We start from the raw sequence: 21,633 nt of genomic DNA, 5'->3' as shown, positions 1-21,633 counted from the left end.
AGTGTTTTAGCCAAAACAATGTTTGTGTTTCACTTTTAATCTCTATTAAATGAGGTGTCTACTTCTTTTTTAAAATTATGCCCCCAGAACAAGCAAATTGATGTATTTTAATAGAGATTTAAAGTAAACATGTAAATTAAGAAATAATTTATATATTAACAAAATTTGAAGGAATACGTGTAGGAGTAATGGGTACACAATATCTTAAGTAAGTTTTCTGCCACTTGATAAAATGACATTAATATCCAGAATCTGTGATAATCTTCCCAAATTAAACATTACCAATAATCCAATTAATAAGTGGAGTTAATGGTTGAATAGATGATTGTTGAGGAAGGAAATTCAGATACTGGCCAGTGTACATATTAAAAAGCTTTTGGTATTCTGAGGCATCAGACACTTTCATAGGATGGCAATAATTTTAAATATTCACTATTTCCTAGTACCTAAGTTTGTTAGGCTCTGCTCTGCTCTGGGAATTTTTTAATGTTCAATAATTGAGAAGCTAATACCTGATAACATATTTTCCACTGTCATATTTAGAATAGAAATTGTACAGATATGGCTAAGTAAAGGCAACCAAAGGCTGTGTTTCAAATTCATGTTAGTATTTGCTGTTTCTAACAGGATAGCTAGGCATACAGGCAGACAGTTCACAATATGACCCAAACAATCCATTACCAAACACATAAACCAGCCTCCCTCTCTTTGATGTGCTAATTTCCCTGTCATATTGCATTTCCCCTCCCCAATATCACACATTATTTTATCTTCGTATTTTCCGTGCATGCTTTTACACGACAAACTGGCAGTCTACCAAGCAGATGGTAGCCTCAGTTTTTGGTTCTCAGGTCTTAAAGCTTAAACCACAAGTAGCCTCAGTGATCCTGGCATTTTTGTTAGCAGCTGAGAGGACTCAAGGCTGGAAACTGGAGGCAGAAGAAACATGTCGGCTACAGGGCTACGACCTGGCTTTGAAAGTTTTAGATATTGGAAGAGAAATGGTCCTATGCTCTGATGGTGGGTGGCCTCTGAGTCTGTGACATGAGGGAGTTAGAAGACCAACAAGAGAAGGTTTGAGGGAAGAAACCAGAGTAGATGAATCTATTGAGTATCCCAGCCCACCTCTTGGGGGCAGCCATGGAGCAGCAAGATTTTACAGGCACTATTCAGTTATACCTATTACACTTATATAAGGGCAGGTTGTTCATCCCACTAGTGAGAATAAATGGTTGAAAAATACAAATATTTGTATTTTAAGTCACTTGGTGTGTGTGTGTGTGTGTGTGTGTGTGTGTGTGTGTGTGTGTGTGTCCTGTCCATACATGAGGTCCCTCACGGTATTCTTCTGAGTAGAGAAACCAAATGTATTTATGAGGGACAAGTTGGACAGGGTCAAGACAAGACTCCCAACAGGAAGGAGGGGAAGCTGGGGACATGAGCAGAACAGTGCTTCAGAAGGAAAGACTGCTTTGTCCGTCAAAACAATTTTCTAATTGTGTCTCCTCCAGTTTCCATAGAGACTTCATGGGATAGAGCATGCATCAACTGCAGTTTACACCAGAACAAATGAAGACTGCAAAATTGGTAAGAGACTTGTCAGTCACCACAGAAATGGTCACTCGGGGCTCTAAGAAACTCCACCCCCATGTGCAATATTGCTAAACTACTTAATGCTTGGCTGCTTCTCCATCTTAGACTTAGTGGCTTTGGTAAGGGCTTCATTTGCAAAAGAATTAGAATAACCTCAACAGTCATGTGTGATGCTCAACTACTAAATTAACATTCTAGGAGGAAGATGCATTTCTAATGTTTTCATTCAATTTAGCAATACATAGAAAGTCATATCACATTGACCACATAGACAAAAATTACTAGCAAGAACATTTCTTTTATTTATTTATTTATTTATTTATTTATTTATTATGTATACAATATTCTTTCTGCGTGTATGCCTGAAGGCCAGAAGAGGGCACCAGACCTCCTCATTTCAGATGGTTGTTTGCCACCATGTGGTTGCTGGGAATTGAACTCAGAACCTTTGGAAGAGCAGGCAATGCTCTTAACCGCTGAGCCATCTCTCCAGCCCCCGAAGAACATTTCTTTTTATACAAGATTTTTAAAGCTTCACTTTAGGGCAGAAGAGATGGCTGCTCTTCCAGAGAACCCGGGTTTCATTCACAGGATCCATGTAGCAAAAGCTCACAACCTTCTGTAACTCCTTTTCCAGGAAATCCAATGCCCTACTCTGGCCTCTGTGGGCACCCAGGTATGCATATGGTGCACAGACATAAACATAGATAAACCAGTCATAAATGCAAAATAAAAACAAAAAACCTCACCTAGGAATCACAAGAATGACTCAATAATTTTTCAAAATTGTAGTTCATATGTATTTTCCACGGAAAAATATTTTGTCACAGTCATTAGTAAGTACGGTTGTTATTAATTCGGCTTCTTGAGACAGGATCTCTTGCAGGCCAAGCTACCCTAAAACTCATTATGCAGCTGAGGACTACTTTAAATTCCTGATTCTGCTGCCTTCACCTTTCAAGAGCTTGCAGCATTTCTAATATAAAAGCTCTCAACATTTTCTCAACGTAATCTTCTTTCAATTACAGTATGACAGGTACTGAAGACGCCATTAAAATTAATGTCTACATCTACAGCAGAGTTCTCAGAAATTCAGAACTAAAGAGGAAAAGAAGCAACTTGTGATGTTTTCTTCTTCTTTGGCTGTTCACACCACTTGACATTGACGTTGGTGTCCTCAAATACTTCTCCCTTGATCTCTATGGGATTCTCTCCGTCAGCTAACTTTGCTCTCCTCTGCATAGCCATAGCTCCTGAACTTCCATGCCTCCATGCTAGAGAGGAGGTTTCTTTTACTATGCAAAAGCAAACTGCCGACACAAAATTTTTTTTGAAGTTTTCATTCATAAGCGCATAGACAATGGGATTACAAATGGAATTGAAAAATCCAATTATTTGCACTATGGCAAAAATCATCTTGATTGTGACTTCATCATATTCCTTTTCAAAATTACCTGAAATAAAATAATAATTTAGAATGCTTGATCAAGAAATAACAATAAATTTGTACCATAAGTATTTGTAAAGATTTGTTCTTGTGCAAGTGGCTAAGGATGTGAAACATTCTCATGATGACTTTGAAAATGGTATCTAGTACCTGGATCAAAGCCTCTTTGGAATATGCACTCACCATGCATTGCCTGGTGCCTGGCATATATGTAGGATTCATAGACTTGCAATTCAATAACACCAAGCCTCACATAAGCACAGTTACCCTTCGCATGTTCTTTTGCACTCCAGAAACACAATTGTGTTAGGTACCAGTGAACAAATGAAGGAAAACTGCACGTAGGCATTGGATTGGACTCCTAGCTTCATTAAATTCACAAAGTGCAAGCCAAGGTTCTACACAGCGAATGTTCTTAAGGTGTTTCTCCATGCTAAACAGCATAGGGAGAGGAGGGGCAGCATAGGAGAAGCTTGAAACGCTTTTCTTTATCTTTTGTAACTAATAATGACTTAATCCTAGTTGTGCATCACCTGTGATGACTTGGTATTCTTTAATACACAAAGGCAATATTTAGTATTTGACATTTGATTAGCCTAATGAACAGCAGTCAGTGAAAAATCAATGATTTAATGCATGCTCTAGTAGGAAATGAACTATAAACTCTCTAGAAAAGGGAAAACAAAGAAGAGTGACAGGCACTCACTGTATTCAATCATCATGTGAAAGACATGGAAAGGTGCCCAACACACAGCAAAGAGAGCCACCACTGTCACCATCATGATCACAGCTCGCTTCTTCTTCCTAGACCCACAAAGAAACATTGCATTGGTTGGATTGTCCTTAGCAAACGCGTCAATGTGCTATCAAATGCATTACTGTTTGAACCTACTTCACGTAACCACACTTTTTCAAGTGTTGGCGAACTTCCTGAGGCGGCTCGTGGGCAGATTATCTGCTTCTCCTCATCTCTACAGTCTCCGTACCTCACACACCCCTGTGATAAGTGCTCAGTCTGGAACTCAGTAGACTACAGACATACGGCTTTCATTTCCCCAATAAGCCAGTGAACAGAGGCAGAAACTGGGGAAAGGGGAAATTTAATTCACAACAGGGTGACTAATAAATGATGTCCTCTGGGTTTAAGTTTAGGAGTGTCTCTTCAGGGATGTGGATTCCATTCACTCAGCATGTGTTTAAAGCAGTCTACCTCTGATAGATAAATATCAGTACTTATGAAATACAGTAAGCCTCAAGGATAGAACTAAACTTTATAATATGATCAACCAGAAATTCAAGCTGATTTTCTTCTTTCCCCGAAATTAGATTTACATCTCCACAGGTTTACACATGTGCCTGGTGCTTTCTATTTCAAAAATCCAGACTCACCGCCTGTCATTTCAGTTTGACAACTCTTTCTTCTGGGGAAGTGGTGCCACTAGATCTGGGGGTGCTCAGCTGTCCTCTGGGGACATGGTACCCATAGGTCTGGGTGTGCTCAGCTGTCCTTGGGCTTCATCGTGCACTCAGAGGAAAGTTCCCTTAACTGGTCACTAGAGGTCACTACATACTTGAAGAATTCATGCAATCCTGTCAAGTCACTAATCTAGGCAAAATTCTGCTTGTTTGCTTAACAGTCGTTCCACATAGATTATTATGTCATGGGAATGAGAAATACAGCAGTGACGTTTGTCTTGAAATTGATGCTAATAAATAAAATGAGATATCACTGCCTTTGAGTTAAAATACAAAGTCTCTATCATAATCATTTAAAATAAGTTGCATTCTGGGGTTTCAAAGGATTTTCACATCATCTCAGTAGTTTAACATTCTTCTCAAGTGGGAAGAGCCAAGGGTAGATGCAAACATATGCCCTTGTACTTGTGCAGAACTCGGGGTCCTCTGAAGCAAGGATTTCTGCATATTTCTAATATTGTTGGCAGAGGGGGAGCACAGTGGATCTTGACACCACCCCATAGCATCACGGTTTCAAGTGAGCCCATGCTCTCAAATTGAGTTATCAATAATGCTCAGACTGAATTACCCAGGCAACTGTCCCTTCAAGCACCACTAATAAAACAAACTTTAACACTGGTGAATACTTTCATAAACAGACCTGGCTATTTTTAACATTTCTCTTCCGTGAAGAGTTTGGAGTGCTGAGCTGTCCCCTACTCTTTTCTTGATCCAAAGCTCATAACCGATTTTACCATAGAGGACTAGCAGCAGCAAGAGAGGCAGCAGGAAGAGGGTGACGAGGATGAAGGTGGTGTAGATTTTCTGGTGCGTGGGGCTGCTCCACTCCTCCAAGCAGCAGATGTGTTCTTTTTCATATAGGAAGTCATATTTAACCTTTAAAGTGAGAACAAGTCAGTTACAAAATGCAATAACTGGCATCCAAAGAGCAGAATGCAGCCAAGTGTCACCCACTGTGACCTCTCAGAGACCTCCCACATGGTTACTGATGAAGTTTTTAGAATTTGAATCAGCCTTCACAGTTATTTTATTGCAACTGTAGGCTTTCCCTTGATTACTAAGGCTTTGATTTTGTACTTTGTGATTTTAAATGGAATGCAGGACTATGTCTGCAATGGTCACTTTTTAAAAAACCTGTCTCAAAAAAATAAATAAATAAATAAATAAATAAATAAATAAATAAAAAACCTGTCTCAACTTCTGTTTCACTGGCCACAGTTTTCAGTTAGCTGAAAGAGTGCACATGGGAAAATACTGTGTATCATATGCTAGTCAGATTAATATTAATTAAACTGTTTCATTTGCTTTCTCAGGTTCTGATGAAAGAGATTTGACAAGCATCAATCTTTTTCAAAGCAGAAGGAACATGGCCATTATTATCCGGTTCATGTAAGATTGTAAATGCAGCTGGTAGTTTTCAAAAGCTGAAATGAACAAGATACTGGATTTAAACTATTGTCACACTATAGGTATTTTGATTGTATTTGTTTAACAATTAATTTGCTGTTCTGAGTCCAGTGGCCTCACCTTCCAAGTCCTAAACTCACTGTTTGCAGCCATGATAGATAGTATTAAATGCTAAAAGGCTCCTTTCAGATACAAAGTGAACATTTAAAATATATGCCAAGTATTATCATTGGGATAGGCATGCAAAGGGACGACCTTATCAAATCTCGGTCACTGTGGAATTCCCGATGACATATTTACAGTCCTAGCGAGGCTCATCACCAATTTTCAGCATCAATTCAAAGGTTAAGATCATTTGAGTTGTGGTTCAGATTTTATTGATGAGTACAACTATGAATGATAACACTTAATGGAAACAGATATGAAAATGAAATTATTTCTGACTCCATGTGGGCAGAGCCCACAAGGGTCAGTGACCATAGCGGTCATGTACTTAGACACCCTGAAAGCTCAGTGGTAAACTGTGATGGGTTCATGCAACGCCAGAGATAAACAAAGGATCCCAAATACATCTGAATATAGATTCATGGCAACCAGTTTTGCATTCACTTTGTGATTTTTTTATAGCTATAAGGAACAAACTGAGAGTCTTGCACACATGCAAGATAAGTGAACTACTGCTATAGAAATGAATATTTTGCATTGGTATGGGTCTTGGTTTATTGATACAAATTTAAGGTCAATTTTGTTATATGTATATTTCTACTCTTATTAAGGTTTTGTGTTTGTGCAGCTCATTTGAAAATGTAATATATAATTAAGGAATACAGGTTAATAGATAGTCATCTATAATAGTCAAGCTTGTAGTCATGTTAGTTAGGTTTTCTAGATGTACAGAGATGAGATATATTTCAGATTGATAGATATCCTTCGAACCTTTCAAAGACTTACAGAATATGGTATCTAAATGTTTTAAGAACTTAGGACTTTTAATAACAATAAGACTCATCTACTCCTAGCAGCACCATTCTACTTCAAGAGGATGATGGTCATCAAAGAAGCTCTCTTATAGAGTTTGTTAGCTATTTGGGTAAGAAACTACTCTTGCCTGCACTGCTTGATGGTATGGTGGATGAACTGGACACATAGGACCCACAGAAAAATGACTGCTGAACTTGCCTAAAAGTGAGACAATCCTTCAGGATTTCTGCTACATGAAAGAGTCTGCCAGACATTCTGCAGGTCACAGAAGGAAGTAACTGGCAAACTGCCAATATAGGTGGAAATGTCTTTGAATTTTTCTTCTTTATAGAAAAATCTGCCAGATACTATGGGTCTGTAGGCTGAAGATGGATGTGCCAATATTACAGAAGATCTTTGGGTGACTGTCCAGGTAGCAAAATGTCTCCGTCAATTCTAGAGTTTTGGAAATTGCTTACAATGTACTTCATGTTTACTTAGGGACTATTATATCTTTCTGGAGTCTTTGATGAAGTTGGAGAATAGTTATAATTATAGTTTTTTTAGTTATGATAAAAGATAAAGTAAATATAAATATTATTACTGTAATTCTTGCTTGATAACTGTTTTGTTGTATGTAATCTTGCTATATTAAAGTTAAAACCTTTTTTTATTTAGACAGAAAAGGGGAGATGATGTGGGATTCCTCTCTGTATGCTATGAATACCATTGGTGAAAAAAGAAGCTGCCTTGGCAGAATTGAGTAAGACAGGAATGCAAGATTGTAAATGGCCCATAGGTTGAATTACCTTGTTGACAACTCTTAGATCTGTCACCATTATCCATTCCCAAAAGAATGTTGAGCACCGAAGACACTCTACTTGGAGCTTGTTTTCTTCTTGGAAAAACTGGCCTTTGGGCAAAGGACTGTCCATTTCTCAACCACTGATAAAATGCATGGTATCCGGAAAGGACAAGCAGGATACAAGAAAAATAGACTGCCAAACTTTGCCAAGACAGGGTAAGATGGTTCTGAAAAATTTTCTGCCTCTGAAAATATTCAGTCATTTACTCTAAGCCTTAGACAATGTTGGTTGCTCCAATGTTGCAAATGAGACTTGGGGTGATTACCCAGGTAGTCAACTGTCTCTTTCATTTATTGCACATTTTAGAAGTTGCTTGATTGCACTTTCTATTTACTCAAGTAATATTATTTCCCTTCTAAGGTCTTTGATAAGGCTGAAGACTAGATAGTTGTAGTTACTTTTCTCTCATGATTTGGCCAAGCCATTTTTAATACAAGACTTAGGCTCCTTAGGATAGGATAATTACTGAAACATTTAGCATATGTTTCTTGCTTAATATTGTTTATGCTAATTTTTATACTTGATATTTGTTCTAATTGTATATAGTTTTGTATTAGGCTTAGAATTCTCTTATTTAAGAAAGTGGGAAGTACTCTACAACACATGGGCACAGGAGACCACTTCTTACATACAACCCCAGCAGCACAGACATTAAGGACCTCATTGAATAAATGGGACCTCCTGAGACTGAGAAGCTTCTGTAAAGCAAAGGACACTGTCGCTAAGACACAAAGGCAACCCACTAACTGGGAGAAGATCTTCACCAACCCCGCAACTGACAAAGGTCTGATCTCCAAAATATATAAAGAACTCAAGAAACTAGACTGTAAAAGGCTAACCAACCCAATTATAAAATGGGGCATGGAGCTGAACAGAGAATTCTCAACAGAAGAACTTCAAATGGCCAAAAGACACTTAAGGTCATGCTCAACTTCCTTAGCGATCAGGGAAATGCAAATCAAGACAACTTTAAGATACCATCTTACACCTGTCAGAATGGCGAAAATCAAAAACACCAATGATAGCCTTTGTTGGAGAGGTTGTGGAGAAAGGGGTACACTCATCCATTGCTGGTGGGAATGCAAACTTGTGCAACCACTTTGGAAAGCAGTGTGGCGGTTTCTCAGGAAATTTGGGATCAACTTACCCCTGGACCCCGCAATACCACTCTTGGGAATATACCCAAGAGAGGCCTTATCATACAACAAAAGTATATGCTCTACTATGTTCATAGCAGCATTGTTTGTCATAGCCAGAACCTGGAAACAACCTAGATGCCCTTCAATGGAAGAATGGATGAAGAAAGTATGGAATATATACATATTAGAGTATTATTCAGCATTAAGAAACAAGGACTTCTTGAATTTTGCATACAAATGGATGGAAATAGAAAACACTATCCTGAGTGAGGTAAGCCAGACACAAAAAGAGGAACATGGGATGTACTCACTCATATTTGGTTTCTAGCCATAAACCAAGGACATTGAGCCTATAATTAGTGATCCTAGAGAAGCTAAATAAGGAGAACCCAAAGAAAAACATATAGGCATCCTCCTGAATATTAACCTTCAGCAAGCGATGAAAGGAGACAGAGACAGAGACCCACATTGGAGCACAGGACTGAATTCTCAAGGTCCAAATCAGGAGCAGAAGGAGAGAGAGCACGAGCAAGGAACTCAGGACCATGAGGGGTGCACCCACACACTGAGACAATGGGGATGTTCTACTGGGAACTCACCAAGACCGGCTGGCCTGGGTCTGGAAAAGCCTGGGATAAAACCGGACTCTCTGAACATAACGGACAATGAGGACTACTGAGAACTCAAGAACAATGGCACTGGGTTTCTGATCCTACTGCACGTACTGGCTTTGTGGGAGCCTAGGCAGTTTGGATGCTCAACTTACTAGACCTGGATGGAGGTGCGGGGTACCTTGGACTTCCCACAGGACAGGGAACCCTGATTGCTTTTCGGGCTGAGAGGGGGGGGACTTAATTAGGGGAGGGGGAGGGAAATGGGAGGCGGTGGCTGGGAAGAGACAGAAATCTTTAATAAATAAATAAATTAAAAAAAGAATTCTCTTATTTATACAAAGGGGAGGTGCTATGAGAACTCCTTCAGCCAATAGCCTTTAAGATAGCAGCTGACTTGTGTGTTTACTCTCATACTATAAATACAGCCATAAAGATTGCTCTCTCTCTCCTCTCTCTCTCTCTCTCTCTCTCTCTCTCTCTCTCTCTCTCTCTGGATTTGGTTTCTATTCTCCATTCATGCAGAGGACTGTGATCTGTGAGTCTACCCCTGAATAAAGAATCCTTTATTATACTCAATTCTAAGCTAATGTGATATTATTTTACAGTGTCCATCTTCATCCTACCACTGAGCTGCACCCCTACTCTAACTTTGCTATTTCCAGGCACATATTTCTCTAATTTTTCACATTCATGATTGTGGCTGGGGTTGAGATCCATCTATATTTTCACTTCCATCACAACCTACTCCAACTCAAGATGGTCAGGTCCCCCATCCAAGCCAAACTTTGTTGTTGAGCACAACTCAAAAGACTCATGTCACTAAAGCCACCCTCATCCAGAAAACATAAATCCACTACGCAAGCATTCTGCAATTCCCTGACCTCTGTCCTGAGTAAACTTTTAATCAAGGTACCCCAAGAATAGTATTCTGATGAGGTCTGGGGTCCTGCGAATTTACATTTTTATTCACTGGGGAGAAATAAGGACACTTTATATTGAATCCTTCCATTTCCGTCCCTAAAGACCATGAGTCAACTCAACCATGAGAGAGCCCAGAGAAAACAACAAGATCACGAAAGGCTGGCTTTGATGTTGTCTGTCATTTGGGAACATGCTCTGGTTCTTACACTCAATTGCAGTCTTTCTAATGGAGTTTCAAAATGATCCTGGGATGCACGTTAGTATATTTATTTCAAAAGTGAAACCTGACTTTTTCCTGAAGAAACAAATAGGGTTTGGCTGAGTTTAGCAATGAGTATGGCTTTGCCTATTAGATCTGGAAGATAAATTCTCTACAAGTGAAATGATTTATATATTTAGAATGTTTGATAAGACATTTTTATTAAAATGGTAAATCTGTTTGATTTCTGCGGGCAGGAAATGAGCTCCAGAAATGAGAACTAGATTTTGTCATTTATATTTCATGTTGCTGGAGGTATGGGGTGACACCAGCAGAAGGAGGCAGCCATAGCGGCTATAGGGATGAGTAATGGGTTGGAGAATAGAGGCACAGCTGGAACTTTACAGGTGTTATCAGAAATCCCAGACAGAAGGAATCAGTCCTGGGCAGCACCCATGTCAGAACCAATACATCTGCTCAGTTTTCGCTCCTTTCTTTACTGTGCTGAGAGAGGTGCCAAATGCGTAGAAAGAAGCCTAAAAGCATTTTAAGTCACGGGGAAGACAAAATTTTAAATAACTCCAATTTTAGTATGTGTGCTGCCAGAGTATGTGTGACTGGGACACTGACCTTTGTGTCTTATAGCAGAGAAGATACCATTGTTCTGACTGACAGAAGCCACAGGAGTTTAATTACCTGAGTGAATTGAATTGTAAGAGTTTCAGGGTCTGCTCAAAGTTTCATCCATATTTTATTTTGAAATTCTCAGGGGATATTTTCCCAGGTGGCAATGGAAAAAAGCCACTTGCTGCTTTCACAGAGGCCAGCTCACTCAGTGGATCAGTTACACAAAGAATACCGAGACACTTCTTATTTTGTTTATCCTTGCAGTTTTAGTATTACGATGCGTACTTGCTGGACGAGCCCTCTAACACTGGGACAGCCCCCTCATCCTTGAGCTACTTTCTCCAATGTACTTTCATATCAGGTCTCATTTGGAATCCTAGGTAAAGAATTCAGGAAGGGTTCAGATTTGCATGTCTGTATTTAAGGATACAAAGGAACATATTGTTTTACAAATTGTATTCCAGGCTGTGTGATGAATGCTCTATTGTCTTTAAAGACAAAGACCTGTGTTACACTACAAGTCATGCTAATGTACACCTCAGGAGACAGGCTAAGCTGTCCGGAACCACTATTCTAACTTGTTCTTTCACTGTAAATTCCTTCACATGATGGAAGAATCTCACAAAAGGTGTGGGAAAAGACTAAAGCGGGAGAAAATCAGACCTGGACATGATTCTAATTCATATTTCCATTTGCTAGTGGCTAGGACAACAGGAAAATCAGCTACCAAGGGGACAATCTGTTATAGCTTTGGTTGACTTAAAATTAAAAAAAAAAAAAAAGTCAGCCAGGCATTGATGTTGCACACCTTTAATCACAACCCTCTGGAGGCAGAGGGAGGTGGATCTCTGCATGCAAGACCAGCTGGTCTACAGAGTGAGTTCCAGGACTTCCAGGGCTACACAGAAAAACTTTGTCTCATAAAATAATAACAATAATAACAAAAACAACAACAACAATGACAATGTCGAAACAGTCATTGAAATCTCATGTAACAGGACTGGAATATTAGAAAAAAACATATTAAGCTAAGAAAATGGGAATAAGGTCATTTTGGAATCTGCTTTTTGTAATTTTAACTTTAAATATTAGTGGTGCAGCATCCAGTAGACTTAAATAAAAGAGAAGACAATTTGAAAACATCATCTGATTTTACAGAAATGGATGAGGTCATATATATATTCACCATAATATTCTCCAAGGAAGGAAAATAAATATAAGAAGGAGGGTTGAGAAAATATCTCAGCTCTGAGCCTACCTCAAGTCGCTGTACATGCCACATGGGTGATCCTATGATGATGGCCACAAGCCACACCACACCTGCAACAATATGACAGTTATTAAAATGCAACATAGCTCGGTAAGCAACATACATGCTTAACTCTCTAATCATAAAGATGCCTGGTCCCCTTTGCTCCCATCTTCTCTGTCATCGAGTACAGCAATTATCTCCTTAAAGGATCTCTGTCCTTCCACTGCTTTGGAAAGCAGTGCTACAATAGTCGAGAGAGAGAGAGAGAGAGAGAGAGAGAGAGAGAGAGAGAGAACCCACGTGTGTGAGGTTCCTAGAGAAGAGCATTGGATCTTATGATCTAGCACTTTCCGCATAATTGCATTGAGATGGAGTCTCTCACTGAAGCTGGAAGGCACCGTTTTCAGCTAGACTGGCTGGACAGCAACCCCAGTAATCCTGGGCTTACAGATGTGTGTGGCCATACCTGTCTTTTTATATGGGTTTTGGGCCCTCATGCTTGTACAGAAAACACTCTTATCCACTGAACTGTCTTCCTAGGCTCCACATTTTTTTTTACTGTTAAAAACTCTTTTATATGACTGAATTGCCTAGCAGGTAAAAATCCAAATTCTATAGCCGCAGCCTGATAATATCCTCATTCTCTCCCTTCACTAGGGCAGGTCTTTCCACCTAGACTCTACTGGAAAGGATTTTGTTCGTGTCCATTCTTACATCCCAGAAACCCCTGCCCTGCTCCACATCATATTTGTACCTTGCATGGGCTATTCTGTCATCACTGTGGACTTTGTTCTGGGATAGCTCAGAAGTCACCTTCCCTAGGTAACTTGAAGTTTGCTGTCATTTCAAAAGGAGCTTTATTTGTTTAGCGAGTCTGTGTCTACCCTTATTGGTGACTTCTCAACTTCCCCTAAAATGCTGGAGGACAAAGACAACCCACTTTTCATTTCCCCAAATGAGAATCTAAGGAAAATTCTCAGCTCTTAGTAGAAGCTGATCCATGTTTGTTGGACCAATAAATAACTTCTTAAAGACTTAAATTTATTTATGAGTATGTATATTTGTCTGCGTGTATGTCTGTATACTGTGTACATGTCTGATACCAGGGAGTCCAGGAAAGGATGACAGATCCTGGGGGGACTGACACTGAAGTCAGTTATGAGACACTATGAGAGACTTGTGAATCAAACCCCACTCCTATGAAAGAGCAGCCAGTGCTTTTAACCACTGAGTCATCTCTCCAGCCCTGAAATGAACAACTTTTGAACATATTACAGAACATCTTCTATCATTTTTCTGCAAGTCTAAAATACATGTATGGTTTTAAAAGATTTACTTTTATTATTTTTATTTGTGTGTGTGTGTGTGTGTGTGTGTGTGTGTGTGTGTGTGTGTGTGTGTGTGTCTGCCTCTGAGAGTGGATGTCACATTTGTGCAGGCACCTATGGAGGCCAGAAGAGGGTATCAGATTCATTGGTGCTGGAGTTAAAGGCAGTTGTTAACCATCTGACTTAGATGGAATGGGAGTCAAGTCGTCTTAAAGAGTAGTATGTTTCCATATCTGATGAGCAATCTGTTTAAAACCTCCAAACATTTAGCTTTGTATTAACTTTAAAGTTAGCATTCAAGGAAGTAGGTTTCGTTATGGCCCTTACATTATTTAGGGCTAGTTTTCATTATAGATCTAGCACCCAACTGCTCTCCCCTGTATTCTAAGCCCATTCCAACTGGTTCCTTCGCACCCCCAATAATCTTCCCTTCTGCTTCCATATTGACTTCAAATATTTGAATACAGCTGAGTGGCAAGTCGGGGCATACGTTAACTATATTTTCCTGAGAAAGTTCTAGACTGACTTCCCTGCTGGTCACAGCTTTGCACCCCACAGTAGTGATGTGTTCCTCATGTTTTATATCATATGTAGACTCTAGAAACTAGAAAATTGTCTGTATGTGAAAGACAGAGAAACAGAAACACACAGAAAGAGAGAGGGAGAGATTTGAAAGGAGGCCACAAAAGGAGAAGAAAATTAATATAATGATTAAATCTTACATTCATTTTCAAGCAAAAGTCATGACTTATTTTTTGTGACTTGTAAATATACCTCATATCTTTACATTTGTTGATGACTTTCTGCACTATTCCTATTTCCTATTTATTGTGAATGAAAGCAATAATTATGATACCTACTTGGGGATGTTGACTTGGAGCCCTTCAGATACATATACTATAGCCAAGTAACATAGCTGGTACAAACAGTAGCTCTACATCATGGTAGGTCTCTTGAGAAAGTTCTGGACTGATTTCCCTAGTGGCTACAGTTCCATGCCCACAGCAGTCACAGCAGTGATGTGTTCCTTTACTCACATCCTCATCAGCATTTGTTGCTTTAAGATGACCATTTTTCTTTAAGGTGGCCATTCTGAGTGGGGTGCATTGGAGTCTCAAACAATTTAAATTTGCATTCTCTTCATGGCTAAGGATAGTGAATGCCTTCCCAAGTGTTTATTAGCCATTAGTGTTGCTTCTTTTGGGAACTGCTTATTGAGTTCTTTAGCCCATTAATTGATTGGATTACTTTTTTAGTGTTTAAATTTTGCAGTTCTTAATATGTTCTAGTTATTAATCCCACCTGATGTGTACTTAGCAAATATTTTTCCCATCCTATAGACAGCCCTGCAGACCCTGGTGATTGTTATTTTATGCAACCACATTTATCAGTTCTTGGGAATATTCTACATTATGTCAAAATGATTTATGGTGTTTTCCTCCAGCAGTTTTTAAGGTCTAGCACTTACACTTACTTCTTTAATCCATTTTAATTGATTTTTGAGCAATGTGAGAGATATATATCTAGTCTCACTCTTGTTACATGGAGAAATCACTTTTCCCAACACCATTTGTTAAAGAAGCTATATTGCCTCTAATACGTATTTTTGATAGGTGACTGGGGTCAGTGAGTTGGTTCAGCAAGTAAAGGTACTTACTGTCGAGCCTGATAACCTGAGTTTGAGCCCCAAAACCCACACAGTGGAAGGAGAGAATTGCAAGCATTCTCTGATCTGCACACATTTGTTGTAGCATGCACACACAAGCATACACATGCATACACACACACACAAATAAATAAATGAAGTGTAATGAAACAAATAAATGCAATTAAAATTTAATTGACTGTAGCTGTGTGAGTTACATATGAGTTGTCTGCTCCATGTCAACTACATGCCCGTTTTTCTGCATGCACCATGATGTTTTTCTGTTTCTCTGTAATATAATTTTGAGGTCAGATATTGAGTTACCTATAACACTGCTGTTTTTTTTTTTTTTGCTCAGTGTTGAAATTCACTATTCAGTGTCATTCACAAATGTGAATTTTGACATTGCTTTTCTTAGCTCTCTGAAAAATGTCATTGGGATTTTGATGGAAATTGCATCAAATTTGTGGACTGCTTTTGCTAATAAAAGCCACTTTCACAATATTAACTCTGTCAATTAATGAGCACAGCAAGGGGGACTTTCCCACTTCAGTGTCTTCCTTCAGCATCTTAAAGTTTTCATCCTCGAGGTCATGCCTGTTACAATGGTATGGCATTGAAATTCACCACGATTTCTCCTCCTTTTTAATAGCCTTAATTCTCCATGTACTCCTTACGTTAAACTCTTTCCATACCTATATGTTGTTTTTATATTGGAAAGAGATATTTAGCTCTTTTTAGAGAAGACATGACATAAGTTTTATTGTAACTGACAACTTCTTTTCCCTATTGATTTGTCTGCTCATTTCCAACTGCTTAAAAATAAATTTGGTATCGCAAAGATTTCAGGATTACTTTCTGGAATAGTACAGTCCTATACTGTAGACATTCCTATAACAAAAATATCTGCCTCTTTCTGTCTCATGACTATTAGCAAAGTTTCTCTCTTTCACTGTCATGGTGGTGCAGCTTTTATCTAAACCCTTACACCTAGACTATTGTTCTCTGTCCCCCAGCCTCATGTCTATGTTGGGTGGCATGAGGTAAGCCACCCAACTCTGGCACAAGTTCTCCATCATGTGTTCTGACTCAGCACACAAGGGCACAGAAACAACATAGCCTAGAGATCATGAACTGAACCTGTGAGCAAAGATAGGTGTTTGTTTGAGCTCTGCAGCTCAGATGTTTTGTCACAGTGACACAAAGTAATAAACACACCCAACATTGTGAACGCCCTTTGATTGGTGTACTGCCGCTTCATCTTAAAAGGATGGACAAGCCCCTGGTGTCTCTCCATGGCAATGCAGGTCATCGTGAGGATTTCTGTCACAATGGCAGTGCACTGGACAAAGGGCACCATCTTGCAAATGAAGGCTCCTATGGCAAGGAAAGAAAAAATATATGTGTGAAAAACAGTATATATTCAGTCTGTCTCTTTTTAATTATCACATTAATTAACTCTGAGCCTCTACTCATAGCTTCATAATTGTAAGTATGTTACAGACACAAAATAATTAAAGAAATGTGTTGGGAGCTTATGCTTTCTTTCTCTGGATAATTTTAATGCTCTAAAGCAAGCATGCATGCTAAAACAATGAGAGAGCAAATCCATGCCTCACTACTGACAACAGGCAGGAAGAAGTCCATGTGAGTAGGTAGAGATGGTGGGACATACCTGCCATTCTAACACTCAGGAGATAAAGGCAAAAGAATCCAGAGAGTTTGAAATCCAGTCTGGGTTACATAGTGAAATCAAAATCCACCTGTATTGTATAGTTAAATCCTGTGGAGGCCCAAAAATGTGAGCCTATTTCCACCTTAACTGAGAGTTTTATCTTGTTCAAAGTTGTTGACAACTATGGCTACACACCCTGAGGTAGAGTGTGGTTACTTGATATTTTGGACATAAAGATGGCTCATACAGGTAGATCCACTCCACCCTGACCAAAGGTCAGAGAATTTAAACATACGTCTGCCCCTTCTTTTAAATTAAGGGGCTTGACCTTGAGAGTGGCTACCTTCAGGATACTTGGTTTAGGATAGGTTCACTGCCTAAAGAACAGAATGCTTTTCTCAGGAATTAATAACTTGATGTCTCAAGTACTGAACCAAGTAATTGTTCTAATTGTCCTTTGTATCATATTACAGCAGTCTTTTGCCTTCTTCTCCTTTTGTATGAAGGTATAAAAGTGTATAGAAAATTAAATTCAGCAAATTTCAGTATTCACTGGAATTCCCTCCTGATACTCTCCTATGCTTCTGTTTATTATTTTCACTTGGGTCTTTGTTCTCTTTACTTATTCTTCTAATCCCCATGCCCCTACCCTGGTAAGAGGCATATTTCTCAAAGCATGGTCTCCAACAAAACCCTGACTCAAAAATAAAACAAAACAAAAGACAACAGCACAATGACTCTTGCTCAGAGAGGGCAAAGTATGACTTGGTCTTAGGGTCTTAGCTGCTGGGTCATCTGTTCTCTCCCCTTTAGCTTCTCTGTAAAATCATAGGAAGAAAATAATGGCCATCAGAGTCACAAAGTGCAGCTTTCACTTTTTATTTTCCCTTGGATCTTTGCCTAGTGCTTTATATAAGTTTTCTATCATCATCCATTTGACTGTGCATTCTCCAGTGTGACTGGACAAGATGTTTCACTGTGAACACATTTCATTTGTGTGATAATTTTAAATATTTGAATATGTTGCTAAACATGTTAGAATGTAACAGTTAGATGCTAATCTGCTGTTCCTTGCCTTTTACCAATCAAATCATAAGCCCTGTTCTGTTATGCCTGTTGCTCTTGGCATCTGTGATGACTAGTCTTCGTTGTCAGCTTAACTACATATGAAATTAAGGAATAAAAAAACCTTTGCTTAGCAAGATCTACTTCTATTCCAGAGCTTTTGATCTGGGAAAAGACACATTTTTAAATCAGATCTAATGTGGACTACTGATGTGGGAAGGTCATTTGTCAATCTGTTGTTTCTTTGGTTAATCAATAAAGAAAACTGCTTGGTCTGATAGGTCAGAAAATTAGGTGGGTGGAGTAGACAGAACAGAATGCGGGGAGAAAGTGAGGCAATCGCCATGCCTCTCCTCTCTGGGTCAGACGCGATGAAGCTCCAGCCCAAGATGGATGTACACTAGAATATTCCCCGGTAAGCCACCACCTCGTGGTGCTACACAGATTATTAGATATGGGTTAAAGCAAGATATGCGAGTTAGCCAGAAGAGGCTAGATATAATGGGCCAGGCAGTGTTTAAAAGAATACAGTTTGTGTATTGTTATTTCTGGGGCTAAGCTAACCATGTGGGAGCCGGGCACGATGAAAAGCAGGCCTACTCGCCTCTTCATTACTACAGACTACACCTTTTTCTGGAAGCCTATATAAGGACACAGAAAAAGGAAGCTTTTGCTATTTGCCTGCTTGCTCTCACCTTGCTGGCAAGTTCATTCCTTCACTGGCAGTTGAATCAATTCTTCTGGTGTATACTGAAGACCAGCTGAGACATCAAGCCTTGTGGACTGAGCAACTGTTAGATTCTTGGACTTTCTGTTCACAGCCAGTTATTGCTGGATTAGTTGGACTGCAGCCAGTTAGTCATTCTAATAAATCTCCTTTCTATATAGAGAACTACTCATCCTATAAGATCTGTTACTCTAGCGAACCATGACTAATATAGCATCTGGCCTACCCACACCTTCCCTATTAGTTATTTCTTGCTATCAGAGAACCGGCAGCTCAGGGAGGATATCAGAGAAGTTCTGTAATCTAAATTCATATCATACCAATTCTGCTTCTCTAGATAATGTTGGATTCCTGTAGTTACCTCACAATGAGACCAGCCCACTTTAACAACATTATTTTAAACACATTTTCATAATTCTTTGTAAGTTTCTCACAAGTTCTTCTCATTCCCTTTAACAAACACTCTGCCAAACTATGCAGAACACCTCTGTGGTATCCTCCTTCCTTGTATTTTTTTTTTATTTTATAGCTTGTTGAGAATACTTTAGACTATGTGTTACCATAATCATGCCTCCTTCAGATCTACTGTACTTCCCTACATCCCCCAACTTCATGTCTTCTTTAAAAAATAACCCACTGGAACCAATTTTTGCTGTCCCATACTCCTAGGTATGTGAGCTTCAACTGGAGTATGGTTGACCTACCCGGGGCTTGCTCTGTTAAAAAACCTGACTCTTTTCCTCAGAAACCAACAATAGTCCACAGCTCCCCAGCTAGGGGTAGGAGGGGATTCAGCAACTCCTCTCTCCATGCCAGAATGTTGACTGGCTTGATATTGTACAGATCTTGTGTAGATAATCATAGCTGCTGTGCATTCAAGAGTGAAGAGGTTCTGCTGTGTCCAAAAGTCATGATGTCTGCCCAGTCCTCTCCAAACTCTGGTTCTTACCCTCTTTCTTCACCCTTTTTTCAATGATTCCCAAGCTTTCATGGTGAAGAGTGTGATATAGATGTCTCATCTGTGAATGAGCGCTTTTCTGATAATCATTTGTCCTTTGACTGACCAGCTGTGAGTTTCTGTGTCAACCAGCATTCAATATACAAAGAAACTACTCTGATGAAATCTCAGAACTGGACTAATCTGTGGGTCAAGCTGTGAATTTAGAGGACAGTTTGATACTGTATTCATTTAGCAGAATAACAGTAGTAGGATGACCCTTTTGAACACCTCATCCATCGATTGTTGGTCAGATTTGCAGTACCAGGAATAAAATCCAACCAGGAGCAGTGCATTGTCTCCCTTATAATTGTGTTGCTATTGAAATCATGGACATATGTTGTCATGCTGATCTTTAACAATACAATTTTTAAATAAATTCTGTTCCTTTGCAGTGACAGCTCTTCACATTCTTTTAAAAATCTTTTGCCACAAATCTGTTAATGTTATATAGATGTCTATGAATAGATAGATATATATTTATTTTATTTTCTTGTTTTATTATTCACTAAAAATCTCTACTCCTAATAGAAGGATATTTGTTCATTTTACCTACTGATTATTCCTAGTATTTATAACAGCTCAATAAGCATTACAGCTGAGGACCATGTCTTACAAGGAATTCTCAGTGTGCAAAGACATCCTGGAATTCAATGTGGGAAGTTCTAATTGAAGAATTTTTTGTTGTTTTTGTTGTTTCGATCACTTTTAGTTTTGCTTTCAGGGTCTCAGGAAAACAAACAAACAAAAAAACCCACAAGAATCTTTTCTTAAATCATGTATTTGTCTCCTAACATATTTTTATCATTCCCAACTTTTCTAATTGGTTCAAGTGTTTTTCATTTGATACACTTTTCAGACATTTCAACTCTCTAAACCAGTAAACTCAAGTTAGAAGCCGTCAGGGCAGAAACTGGGAGACTCTTGCATCTCAGTCCTGGTCACCCTCATCTGCTATTAGTTTATGTCAGCATTTGTACTAGACTTTTTACATTATTGACTTCTGAGGAAGCTGAAATCAAATTGAAATAAATTGGGGCCACTGAGTAGAAACTTTTGTTAATTCACTCTTCTCTGATGGTTAAGGAAATAAAGACCTGTAGAGGTAATGCTAGATATTAATCCTTCCCTCATTCTTTTTGGAACTCTGAACATTAGAACTATCCCTACTCACTTCTATTCCCTGTTAAAATTCAAACTCTGTTCCAAGTTAAGGCCCAGACTGTAAGTAAGATGTTCCAAGATTATAGGTAAGATGTCAATTTTACTAGCAATGTTTTAGATTTTTCTGTATTTGGACACCTAATAATCCTGTTTCAAAATGACACATGAATAAGGCACTAAATTTGTAAATCCAGTTTTTCTTTTGTCTTTCTGAGACAGAGTTTCGCCCTGGCCCCTTCTGGTGGCTTTCAGTTACTTTCCCAAGATGTGTGGTGTTCTGCAAGAGTGTCGTTGCTGCCGCCCAGAAGGAAGAGGCCTTAAGACCAAGGCAGAGAAAGAGAGGAGCCCTAAGCTCTAGCACTGCCTCACCTGGTACAGTTCTAATTGGACCTGGCTTCGTTGTGTATGGGAGCTGCAAGTTTAAATAGAACGTTATAGAACCCCAAGGTGACCTTATACAACAGACATTGGGTCATCAGGACAATTTAAACCAAGGGTTCTATTCCTAATTCTGTGACCTTATAATACAGT

General features: G+C 39.0%; 1 protein-coding gene across 1 annotated transcript in view; it reads right to left on the bottom strand.

The window, feature by feature from the left end:
• Positions 1–2,006: 2,006 nt before the first annotated feature.
• Positions 2,007–21,633, bottom strand: part of Qrfpr (pyroglutamylated RFamide peptide receptor) — a 51,777-nt gene continuing 32,150 nt past the window's right edge. The window contains exons 2-6 of the mRNA XM_041644604.1: positions 16,693–16,851; positions 12,508–12,569; positions 5,157–5,392; positions 3,747–3,844; positions 2,007–3,047 (exon numbers count right to left, since the gene is read on the bottom strand). Of these exons, the coding sequence (XP_041500538.1) occupies positions 2,692–3,047; positions 3,747–3,844; positions 5,157–5,392; positions 12,508–12,569; positions 16,693–16,851 (911 nt within the window). The 3' untranslated portion in view covers positions 2,007–2,691. The remainder of the gene's footprint in view (positions 3,048–3,746; positions 3,845–5,156; positions 5,393–12,507; positions 12,570–16,692; positions 16,852–21,633) is intronic.

Source organism: Microtus oregoni, unplaced genomic scaffold, assembly GCF_018167655.1.
Source record: "Microtus oregoni isolate MIOR12 unplaced genomic scaffold, Mior012 000002F_ref0000024, whole genome shotgun sequence".
Lineage (NCBI taxonomy): Eukaryota > Metazoa > Chordata > Mammalia > Rodentia > Cricetidae > Microtus > Microtus oregoni.
The sequence above is the reverse complement of the archived record's forward strand: the minus strand, read 5'-3'. Positions and strand labels throughout refer to the sequence as shown.